Genomic DNA, 12,628 nt, shown 5'->3' on the forward strand with positions numbered 1-12,628 from the left:
TGTACTCCTTTTGTTCCTACTGGAGAACAGCTAGCAGACGTGCTTGCCAAAGGATTGCCTGGTACCGTTTTTCAGAGGATAACCAGCAAGCTTGGAATGGATGACATCCGTTCACCAGCTTGAGGGGTAGTATGGGAAAATAAGATTTATTAGTTGTGTAAATGCTGTTAATAGCTAGGGATTTATTAGTTGTGTACAGGCTACTGTTAATAACTAGAGATTTACAGGCTGTTAATAGCTAGAGATTTATTAGTTATTGCAATCCCTGATTTTTAAGAATCAGTTTTTTATTAGCTTCCTAGAATAGCATTATTCTGATGTACATATAAAAGTGTATTCCCAATTCTTTAATCAATTAATTCGATTACCAATTTCAGTAATTTTGTCACTCATTTCCTTCACCTGTCACAAGTACATCGTCGTTTGGTTTTCCACTTCCTAATAGGGTTTTTATCAAACCTCGCACAAAGTGATGACATACAATCCAATATTACACAGTTGAATGGTGAAAACAAAAGCTGAAAGTGTAATGTACCAAGAACCGAGTAAATAAAATATATCAGTTGTCTCATCCATTTTGGGCATTTGCCACCATATCCCTGATCTCTCCTGAATGGAAAATTAACTTTATTGAAACTCTTCCACACATGTAATGGACTTCAAAAAATAATTTCATTGTAGGATACAATGACCCATTTTAGCCATCAATGTGTCACTAGGACTGGAAAGAACGTTAGAAGGAATAAAACATGCACACTTCTTGAAACAGGATTCTTATTGCATTTAGAACTTTCATATATTTTTTTGAGCAACAAACAGATTTATTTTTCACAAAACTCAATATGATGGAAAACTAGACCGGTGCAGATTTATTGCCTAAAGGCGTGACCTTGAAGCAGAAGAAGTTGAAGCTGGTGCACTCTGCAGGAAATGGAAAGGCTATTAGGAATCAAGAATTATATATATATATATATATATATATATATATATATATATATAGAGAGAGAGAGAGAGAGAGAGAGAGAGAGAGAGAGAGAGAGAGAGGGACCTTGTTCTTCTCAACTAGTGAAGAAACCAAAAACATACAACTCTAATGGACATTGTTCTTCTCAAAGAAATAAAAATAATTATATAAATAGAAAACGGAATTTCAGCACTTCTCAACTAGTGAAGAAATCAAACATAAAGCTCCAATGGACTTTGTTTTTCTCAAGGAAATAACAATAATTATATAAATAGAAAAGATTATTACTGAACTGCTCAAGGGAACTTTCATGTTGAATAAAATGGTCCCCAAAGTCAAAACAACAAAACATAAGTTTCTCATATCTGAAGAATAAATGAGGTAGGGTTCTTACTAGTGGCAGGCCTTTTGTTGCTCGTTCTTCCAAAAACCTGGATGGTTTAAAGAAGTTACCATATAACTCCGACCACTTCTTGAGACTTGTATATATATGCTTAGGCCCAACTGTATCAGCCCAAAATACCAGACCACCACTGCCAATAAAAGAAACATTTGCTTGATAAAATTAGCTTTGCATACTGGTTTTTGTCCAAAGATGCTTGGTTGGCAAGAAGAGTTCGCCAGAATAAAAGTAAATATGTTGTGTGCAAGAGATAGAGAAAAAATAAATAAAAAATAACATTTCATATGATGTAAACTGAACTCAACTGGATGTGCACGACAATATTAACAGCCTACGATGGAAAATGAACACAGTTAAATCTTGTTCAAGATTAGTTGCATGCTTATTTAAACAAATATGGCAGTTCTAAGATTAATTAGCATTCTTAGTAATGCACTTATTAGTAAGAAGCAAAGTATTATACAATAGTTCAATTGTTACTTAATTTGAAGACTCTATTTATTTACCTTCAAATTTAAAGGTGTAGCATTCTCGTTAAAACAGAATTTCATTGAATTTCCGGGAAAATAAAAAGAAAAAGAAAAAAAGGAACAGAATTTCATTCAGAATTAGGTCTACAAATGAGTTGAAACATTTTAAACATAAATGTGATTAATCAAATATCAAGAATTAATATTTGCTAGAGATTTATACTGGTAAGTTAATCATTAAATTGGAATAATTGCCAAAACACCCAAAAAGCTAATAGGCCCAATTATTACCAGGACTACAGTATATCAAAGGAGTAAAGTAATCTGTTCCGTATCATTGAGACTTGCGGGTATATATATAATGTTTCAAGATTATATTGATATGATACCATGGGTACAAATGCACTCAAGAATTACCTTGGAGCTTGGACTCTATTCCCTCTGCAGAGATATTTTTTCCCCCTCATATAGGTAAATCACACAGACGATCCATTATTGTCTCATTACATGAACTCTCAACCTTCCATTTGGAAGCAAGAGGTGGTACCACTTGCGCTAAGCCCTTGATAGTTCTATAGAGAGAATTTTAAATCTCTTCATTATTTTAGGTAGACATATATCTCTTCATCAGATCTTGTTCAACATGTGGAACACTATTATGTGACTTTTCCAAAAAAGAAAAAATATACATGAAGCATAGACCTATGATGGACTCGATCCATCAGATGACCACAGAGACAAGTTTCCATTGACATTATGACGAGCGCATAGTATTTTTTGTGAGAGCTTGGCAAAAGAGCCATGACCAAAAAGAAAGAACAAAAAAATAAAATAAAATAAAAACAAAATACAAAAGTAGTTGTCTCAGAGCCCTCACCGGTAAGAAGGGAAACTCATTCCTAGAACAGATGCAATGTCAAGGTCTGATGCTCGAACCACTACTCCTTCATCCATGACCCGACACGCTTCATTAACCACCGGAAAGAGTATCATCTCCACAATTTCTTGGTCAGTAACAGATATAGGCTGTCAGTCATATTCCACCAGACATATCAGATACTCCTTTAACTTAATTCATTTGTTTGTGTTTTCATATCATTGTATGCAAAGTTGAAGTCCCACTTGTGGGCCAACAACACATCAACTTGGAAAATTGTTGAAATTCGTTTCATGCAATCACAAAATCTGTTTCTTCTATTGGTAAGTAGAAAAAAAAAAAAAAAACAAAGGTTTTGTGATTGCATGAAATAAATCTCAACAGAAAATCTGTTTTCAATGAACAGCAAGGGTACCTTTCCACCAGGCATAATATTGGTGAGCCTTCTAGACTCCTCAATGATTGGTAGCACTGAAGGATCAGGTTTTGGCTTGCTTCCCTTCTCATATATGTAGTATCCTTTTCCGTTGTTTTTACCTGTAACAACAGAAGTGTCATATGAAGTCCAAAGCAATACCCCAAAAGGTAACAAGAAGGACGAAGATGGTAATAATATTGTGTCATACCGTTTCGCCCACTTTCCACCAGAAGACCAACCAAAGGAGATCGGAACGTCCGATCTGGAAAAGCAGTAGCAAATTCTTTCCCAACAGCAAGGGCAACTCCATATCCGGCTAAATCCTGAAGCCTGCAAGCATAATTCAAAAGAATCACATTCCTTCATCCGTTAAAAACCTCATACAGTAGCCAGATAGACATGCATGCATTGAGAAACAACTCTGAAAATTTTGAACGCTGATTAGAGTCGATATCTAAAAAAGGCTTGCCAGCTTCAAGAACAGCTATATCCTGAATGATGCCACATGACAACAAGAATCGTATTTCACCATCCTCCATCTAGAAACCTCCCCAAATGCAGAATTGCAAGCACACATGCTTTAAAAATTTACAAGAAAACTCTAAAAAGAGTCATCTACAAAGGCTGTTGAGGATTCTTCTGTGTGTGGAAGTCTCATGGACAAGGTGTGAAAACAAAAACAGAATGCTCAAGTTACTTGAGCTTGATATTCAGCATATAAAGCAGTCATACACACCCTCACAACTTGATAACAGGTTAGATTTGAAATGCATGGTGCATGGTGCGTGTTGCAACTCTCAACCAGCTTCTGCAGCTCAATCAACAAATCTCTTCATGATTTTGCATTTGTTTTAACAAACACTTGATCTGTTATTACTGAGTTCTTGATGTCAACAAACTTCTGTATCCATTATTCTAAATAATAGATTATCTGTCTTGATGTGTATATTGATATTCGAAACCAATTATCTTCAACTCTGATCTGCCTTCATTCCTTCACAACAAATTTATTTTTAACTTCTACATGTAATGTTTTTCTTCTTTCTTTCTTTTTTTTTCATTTCCTGTTAATTGTATTGTCACTCATGTTCTCTAACTTTTTCTTTTAAAATAATAACTATAAATTCAAATATTTGGGATATGCATTCCTTATGTCATGGTGTTTTACCCTTTGCCTCACAAGAGCACAAAAGCTCTGCCCTCTTACCTATTACTCTTGTTTTCTCAGCAAATGAAAAAGAAAATTTCGCGAATTCCAGTTGTAATAATTACAACACTCCCAATCACAAAACTGACACACTCTACAACCTCCAAAAAAGTGAAAATTTATGATCACCAATGACACTACAACACACGTCAATATCGTATCATTTTAGCACTGCCTAGGCCACCGTTGTTAACACAGTCAAGTGCAGGTAAAAATAATAAATAAATAAATAAATCAGCCAGGCTGACCATATACATGTGCTAATTGGCACATAAATGAGGTAAGGTTTGAGAATAATGCTGAATGGCATATAAAATAGAGATGACAGGAAGCTAACTCTCATCAAACACATACCACAGGAAACACAGACCACCTATTTTTAGAAAGACTGCTAGGACTTGGATCTTTTCCTCCATTTTTTTCTTACTTTTTGAATCCAGTATGGGATCGTTGGTTCCAATATCACATAAGATTAAGGGAAGAAGATTACTGGAATGGACCCATAGGGAGGCCAAAACTGCTGATTAGCCTGTCGATTCTGAATACATCCACACCCAAATTGACCAAAATATGCGCGCCTTGAGTGTATGGAAAGAAAGTTCGATTGACAGCAAAGCCAGTGCAGTTTCCCACCACAACGGGTACTTTCTTTATGATTTTTCCAACTGTCATGAGATCAAGAATTACTTGTGCAGAAGTCTTTTCAGTCCGCACGATTTCCAGGAGAGGCATCACATGAGCAGGACTGTTCATCGAAGAACCATGTGAGAAATAAACAGTGAAGGTAAAATAATAAAAAAATCCTTTCTTACCATATTTGGAACATCAATACATGTTATTAAGTTCATACAACAAATTGCACAGTAAAAGAAAAGAAGGCAACAATTAATAAGTGAAAGGAGAAAAAGTTCAAGGTTTCAGCTTCAAGTTTCATCCAGTGTCAAATTTCATTTGTAACCTAACTTTTTCCTATCTAAGGGTGTATTCAAATTTTCAGTTTCTTCTCCTGGTGGTTTATTACCACCAAATTCTCTCAAATTTTTTATTTTTATTTTTATTTTTATGATTACAAGGCCGGGTTGGACAATTGGGCTGGATGGACAGACCAGAGGCTGACTACCACAATCTGAACCACCAGTCAGATCAAACCTTTGGCCCTTACAGGAGGGGGTAACGGTGGTGGAGAGGAGAGAGAAAGTAATAAGAGAGATGAGATAGAAAATTGTTTTTTTTAAGATTTTATAATATATTTTCTATTATAAAAATATATTAAATATAAGGGTAAAATTGACTTTTTATAGTCTTAAGAGAGGTCAGAGTAATAAACCTCAAAAGCTCCACCCATGTGAGATTTGCCCAAACCTCAAGGGAGGTAAGTGTAATTTACCCAAAAATAGATCATGGCTCTCTAATCCCTTTTTATCACAATGATTATAAATTTTATAACCTGAAAAAATGTGCCCCCACGATGCGATCTTGAGAGCTGGTCTTTTCCCCCACTAAGTTGAGGTCAATAGTAGATGTGTTTGTAGCCAAAATGCAATGGGGAGGGCAAGCCTTCTCAATTTCACTAAATATTGTTTGCTTCAGTGGAACTTTCTCAATGACAGCCTGCAATTCGAGAAATGTTGAAAACCATATCAAACAACCTGTAACACTCCCAATGAACCAAAGAAAACATCCATAGGAATTTTAGTATCACAGCGGGGGGGAACTGAAGCGGACAGAGTAATAGAATTCTTTTGATAACATAGAACTCTTAAGTTCCTCTTTGCCTAAGAAACTGAAACCTCAGGAGGGACCATACCTCTATGACCATATCTACATCTCTAAATTCTGAGTAGTCCAAAACACCTTTAAGCATTGAGAGGGCTTTGTCCGCCTTATCCTGTGCCAATTTTTTTCTTGTAACTAAGCCTCGGACGTTTGCTGTAATGTATGTCAATCATAACACTCTCAAATGCAAAATACTCAATGGTTAAATATCAGGTAAAAAAAAGTTGAGTTTGAATCACACCCATCTACCATGTACAATGGCTATGTTAAGGTTGGGATTTCAATTTTCAACTTGTTAAAATATATAATCACTTGTTTCTAATGGAAAAATAAGATCTCCCACTGCACCATGCCCAACAATAATGAAAAATATCCCAGCATAGCGCACAAAGTTTTCTTAATGATATTCAGTAAAACATTAATGAAATATTTCTTCATACTATGTCCCACCAACGAATTGAAAGCCATACTAATACTAAATGAAATATACTACTCTTAACAAACATTGCAAATGAAGCAACTACCTTCTATGATTTTAATGCCCCTCTGAAGATATTCAGAGTTAACTTCCTTGAGAATCACATATATGTTGCCCAATATAAGAGCTGTAGCTATGCCAGAACCCATTAAACCTCCACCAATTACAGCAACTTTCTTTACAGGCCTAGGTTTGAGGCCAACATCAGTAACATTAGGTACCTGCTTGAAGTTGGAAGTTATTTCACAATAATGAACCAATTGAGTAATCTTCAACCTTGAAATGGAAAGATCTAATAATAAGACAGATCAACGACATTGATAGTATAGCTAGAAATTTGCAGTTTTGCACAAACAAGGCAGATAAGGAATTGCAACACGCCAATATGGTTATAATGAGGTGTCGGAATATGTACTTAACTTCTATACCTACAGGATCTTTTGGTACACGCTCATAAAAGGAGGAACTCATTCAACAGTTATCCAACAATTTAGGGGGAAAATGTCATGGATCATATAATTAGAACAAGCTTGTTCATATAAAACACGTGATAATCCAAGTGATTAGTACTTGGAAAGTCAAATGAACATGGTTCATCCATAAAATGTTCCAATCCTTTTAAATAGTAACTGTGGTAGCATAATAATGTATCCGAGGATCTGAAAGGAAGAAGAGGATTGGGTGCAACATAGGGCATTCATGAGGTTGATTAGTTCCATGGTTACAGAAGTTATTTTCCATAATGAAGATAATTAGGAACTATAACAATTTACAAGATCAATTCAGGTTTCATTTGTTTGACCAAAAAAATAGAAAATAAAAAAGTACAAATCATTCAGAAAAAATTGGAGTTTTTTACAGTGATTAGAACATGCATAGCAAGAAAAACCAATATCTATGGAAGTCTAGAACAGGAGCTTAAACAGAAAACTTTGGAAAAGAGAAAAATGACAGAAAACCTTTGATATATTTTCCTTCATAAAGTCTTATATATATATATTTAAAAAGTTATACATGCATATATACATGTGTGGTGTGTGTAATTTCATATAATCGCGATTATTAAAAATGCAGAAATTATAACAAGTACATAACAGATGAACATGTTTAATATGTTTACACACACAATCCACATGCGCAATGTTGATTTGTTTAACATGGCAGATTTGGAGTCTCAGACCCTATGTAGAATCATATGGTCAGAAACTTATACATTAAAGCTTTTTGTGTTGTGTAATTCATTTTTCTTTCGCAGGAAAGTATAACTTGTTGTGAAAATGGAACTTTGGTACATAGACATTTCAAAATGTGCAAAGTACCTGCACCACCACACATTTTTAGGGTGTGAATTGTGAACTAGGCAAGAATTTCGGATGATGGAAAAGAGAAATTTACTTCTGGTTCACAAAATTTCTTAATAATACAGTTCTTATCCACATACATGAAAGTAAGTGACATAGCCATCACAAATATGGTAGATTTCACTAAGATATGTAGATCCCACAGTACAAATACAAACAAGACACACATAACTATCTATACATAGGTGTGTGTGTGTATTGGGGGATGAGATGACGCAAATTAAAAATATGTGAAGCGCCAAAATTGGTAGTGCGTTGATTTTAAAGGCTATTCTACCTTTGATGTTGCACGTTGGGCAAAAAATACATGAACAAGACCTTTTGAAGTATTTGATATGACTAGCTCCTTAAATACTTTGGCCTCCTGAAAAAAAATATTCCATAGCATATTAGCTTGTATAATAATTATTCAAAAGACAGCAGAACAAACTAAAAAGTCACTCTTAGAAAACTCAGAATGGTTCCCCGCATGGTGTGAAGCTCAAGCAGTCTCCTATAAAATAAGTAATCACATTCACCAATGACTTGAGGAGATAAATAAACGTTGTCTTCCAATAGGAAGAAAACCAAAAACCCATGGAAGTTGAAAAACAGCACAGAAATTCGTTTTGAAAGTAAACCAACTTTCAACTTCCTAATGACTAAAGTAAGCCCCAAGGCTAACAATACCTTCAAAACCCCACTATACCCTCCATGAACAATGCCTTCCTCAATCACGTCAAGGCATGCCTGGTGCTGAGGCAAGTTTGCAGCAGTCCGTTTGGCTTGTTGTCTTGCAACTTTCAATATCTCACGCGCTTCAGACAAGGAACCAAGCTTGTCTGTCTTGTGAAGAGAACGCATCCAGGGTTTGCGTCTATTCGCAATGTCTAAAGCCCATAGTCGAGCTACGCTCAACAATTCTTGAGAAGACACAACAGCATCAACAAGACCTAGCTTCTTCCCTTCTTCGGACATTATTGGTTTAGATGACTGCAAACAATTATTAGTAATAGAGGATTGACATTAATGCAAAAGAAAACTTGATCACTTCTATACAGAAGCTAATACAAAGAGAATAGCCTAAAGTAACTTTTTAGACACTAAACACACGTAGTAGTTTCATTCCAGCATATTTCGCTGTTAGTTCTTTTTCATGGTTGTTTTGCCGATAAATACTCTTTGATTAGATGAACAACCAAAATCTTATGGCTGATAATTCAAAGAGAATGCGTGCATACATGGTGTTCATACATGGTGTTCTTTAGAACCTTTAGATCAATGTTTGTCGAACTTCTAACTTCCTTATTAAACTAAAAGGGAAGGCTTACCAGCATCATTTCAATAGCCTTTGGCAGCCCAACAAGCCTTGGAAGCCGCTGTGTTCCTTAGAGAGTAACCAATAGATTATGGGTTCAGTCAACTTTTAATGACTATACACACACACACACACACACATAACATCAGTTGTTCCTAGACCTAAAGTTAAAGATATATAGAAAAAATAGAATTCAGCAGCAGCTGCACCTCCAAACCCAGGCATAACTCCAAGTGTCAGCTCTGGCAACCCAAGTTGAGCTTTTGGTGCAGCAATACGTGCATGGCAGCCCTGCACAAAGTTAATTGGGATGACTCATTCATACAAACAGTTGTCAAGAAAATGAAGTTGTCAAAACTGTTTCAACTCATAGAGACCACAAACCATTGCCAATTCTAAGCCACCTCCAAGTGCCAGTCCTTCCACGGCAGCAACTGCAGGCTTCTTGGCATCTGAGGTTATGAAAGCCGAAAGATCAGCAGAGTGATAAGTAAAAATGATGCTTAAATGACACGAGAAATGAACAAAAACTCATTCTCAGATAAAGTTTCAAATGTAAGTCCTAATTTCCCAAGACCCTAATACGAGTAAAGACCTTCAATCGTGTTGACCACAAGTTCAACGGATACATCTGGTAAACGACTGATATCCCCTGCGAGGCCAAACAACAGAGTTTTTTTTCTCAATAATCAGATCCAAATTTTAAAAGCTCAACCGCAATAAGTATTTTTAGTTAACTCATACCAGTCTTGTGAACACTTTGGAAAACATTGATGTCGAAACCACCACAAAACCTCCCACCTTTGCCTTCAAATTAAGTAAAGAAAACATGCTTCAGAAACTAGAGTTCAAACAGCAGCAAAAATCCGCCTTCTTAAAACTTAAAGACCTATATAAATATACTGGTATGTTCATAAAGATCCAAACAATACTAAGGACTAATAAATTTTGTCACTGGAGGTACAATGTACAATGAGATAATAGTCGCTGCATAATTAGTATACCAGGTAAATTTCAATAAGTCATAGCAATTGGAAGCAAAAGCACTATTAGGTCATAGTTTTAGTAAGAGATTAATGTATAAGGTCATGATTTTATTACATATCATGGATGGAAATCTATCCACGCAACAAAGATCACAAGAGGCAGGTGCAAGTTTTGATATTGTCTTGGTCTTTTCAACTACGTGTGACCAACCATTGACTTCCCTAATAGTTATTCAGGCAATAAGAATGCCACATGTTTGTATGGGTGAAAACTAGACTGAGGATCCTTTCATAACCTCAAAGTCCAAAAATTATTCTCCATGCTACTATCTCTCTCTATATATATGCAAAATTAACTCAAATTTTCCCAAACTTGGCAAATTAAAAATTTATTAGAGAATGACACAAGGGTAGCCAGTTATTGTTATTATTAATTTTTTGGGGGCACATTAATATGGCCCTTTTTTCTTTGATTGGTTGTGTTTTCAGGAAAAAAAAAAAAAAAGTCTTTGGGAAAAAGAAAATAGAAAAACAGTTTCTATTTCCTGCAAAGGCTTGAGAAAAATTCATCTTAACGCCAAGTATTAGAATTCATTTTCTGGGAAAAGTTCTTTTGTTGCAATAAAGATGGACTATGGCTCAGCTGAAATGGCATCTTCAAATATAATAGCCAGAGAAAATTTGTAATTTTGTACCTAACATATCAATAAGTGTAAAGAGCACATCAAACTCAAAAGTGAAACAGGTCAATTTAAAAATCACCAGTCAAAACAATAGCTTTCACATCATCTCTCCTCATCGCCTCGTCAAATGTCTCCTTCAAACCGGCAATAACTACAACACAAACAAACAATTACAGAATTTATAAATATATAATTTAGAGTGGAAATCCATCACACAGCATGAAAACCGCAGATCGGAGATCTTTGACGGCTTACTTGGGATGGCCAGCGCATTGACTGGAGGGTTAGAGATGGTGATGATCGCAACACCGTCGCTCCCGACCTCCATAGTCACTCGAACCTCTGCCATTAAAATTCACGCGATAGAAGATGAAGAAACAGAGCTAGGGTTTCTTCAGTGAATAATTCAGAAGAGAATAATGGTGGTGATAAATGGTGTTGATGAGAGCGAGAGTGGGATTCGTATTATATAGGGTGATATTTATTGCCCAAAGTGTGAACTTGACTGATGAGTCACGCAACGACTCTGCGGTTATTGGTGTATGAACATTTCTAAAACCCGAGGTTTTCTCATTTCTGGTGACAATGTATTGTTCATTTACATGTGCATTAGTATTAATCGTTCGGTGCTTCATCAAAACAAGACGATCGTGATTGAACAGTTTGTTATCAAAAATTGGAAGTTTGCAACGAAACACGAGTACCAGATATGGGTCCGGCCTTATCTTTATGAAGATAATTAGGAACCATAACTAGTATTTATATATCAAAAGTGCAATTTATTGGTCACCGAAACGAGATGGCACGGATCCCCGTGTTAGTGCTCTATGGGCGCTCAGAGGTGCATAGTTTTTTTTTATTTTTTTATTTTTTACATGGTTAGGTATAAAGAGTCTAATGCTAAGAATCTGTACATTAAATTTAGGAGTAAATAAAATTTAATATAAATTTTGAAATAATTTTTTTATTTTATTTTAAATTCAAGACACCAATTCAATAGGCGAGGATTTAATTAGAGTTTAAATGTGATAACAAATTTAGTGTTTGCTTCGGAACAATTTAATTTATTTATTAATTATACGTGATACATTGATAAACACTTTAATAAGGAAAAACTCATTTCATCTCCTATTAAATGTTTATGTTTAGTTTTAAAAGATTTTAAGTGGACGTGCAATTTGTGGACTACCAATATAAGATAGAAATAATAATATATAATTCAAAAATTATTATTGTATGAGTAAGGATGACATGAAATGTGTGATTGTATCACGGACTTGTTAAAATATTAGTATAGGAACAATTTCAATAACCCTTCAGGGCTCTAGCCAATTTCCACGGGTGGGGAGTTTGAGCAATGCTTGGAATTGCTCTCAATAAACACTAGTGAAAGTTGTGTGTATAAATATATCGTAATTGGATGTGAGAAAGTAATAAACCCAAAAAAACTTGATAGGACTATTAACAAGCACTAGAGTCCCTGCATTTCAATTTTAAATTTTCTTTTTTTCAATGAACGAACTCACTCATCTATTCTGAACCAAAATACATATTATGATATATTGATCTTAGTAATAATAACAAACACACGCGCGCACACACACGGGGACACACACGCACGTACGAATGACAAGGATGTTAGGGAGACAGGTGCGCACGAACAACAAGGATATTAGGGGGTTATGTGTTTTTGTGCAGTGGTTAGAGA

At 35.3% G+C, this 12,628-nt stretch overlaps 1 protein-coding gene across 1 annotated transcript; it reads right to left on the reverse strand.

The window, feature by feature from the left end:
* Positions 1-605: 605 nt before the first annotated feature.
* On the reverse strand, positions 606-11,556 carry LOC132277194 (peroxisomal fatty acid beta-oxidation multifunctional protein AIM1). The gene is made up of 18 exons (XM_059778972.1): positions 11,176-11,556; positions 11,000-11,071; positions 9,996-10,058; positions 9,847-9,903; positions 9,636-9,703; positions 9,461-9,542; positions 9,265-9,320; positions 8,624-8,926; positions 8,232-8,318; positions 6,640-6,814; positions 6,147-6,268; positions 5,787-5,950; positions 4,830-5,084; positions 3,341-3,462; positions 3,130-3,251; positions 2,715-2,863; positions 1,359-1,497; positions 606-921 (listed from the first exon to the last, which is right to left on the reverse strand). The coding sequence occupies exons 1-18, from the start codon at positions 11,267-11,269 to the stop codon at positions 877-879; spliced, it is 2,175 nt and encodes a 724-aa protein (XP_059634955.1). The 5' UTR covers positions 11,270-11,556; the 3' UTR covers positions 606-876.
* Between the last annotated feature and the right edge of the window lie 1,072 nt (positions 11,557-12,628).

Source organism: Cornus florida, unplaced genomic scaffold, assembly GCF_030987335.1.
Source record: "Cornus florida cultivar Cherokee Brave unplaced genomic scaffold, ASM3098733v1 CherokeeBrave_3.0.0_Hap2_Chr10, whole genome shotgun sequence".
Classification (NCBI taxonomy): Eukaryota; Viridiplantae; Streptophyta; class Magnoliopsida; order Cornales; family Cornaceae; genus Cornus; species Cornus florida.

Coding starts and splice junctions, on each gene's coding strand:
- LOC132277194 (XM_059778972.1), bottom strand. CDS start 11,269: ATGGCAGAGGTTCGAGTGACTATGGAGGTCGGGAGCGACGGTGTTGCG. Junction 9,904..9,995: donor CCAAAGTGTTCACAAGACTG/GTATGAGTTAAC, acceptor TTGGCCTCGCAG/GGGATATCAGTCGTTTACCA. Junction 1,498..2,714: donor ATGAGTTTCCCTTCTTACCG/GTGAGGGCTCTG, acceptor TTTTATTGGCAG/TGGTGGTCTGGTATTTTGGG.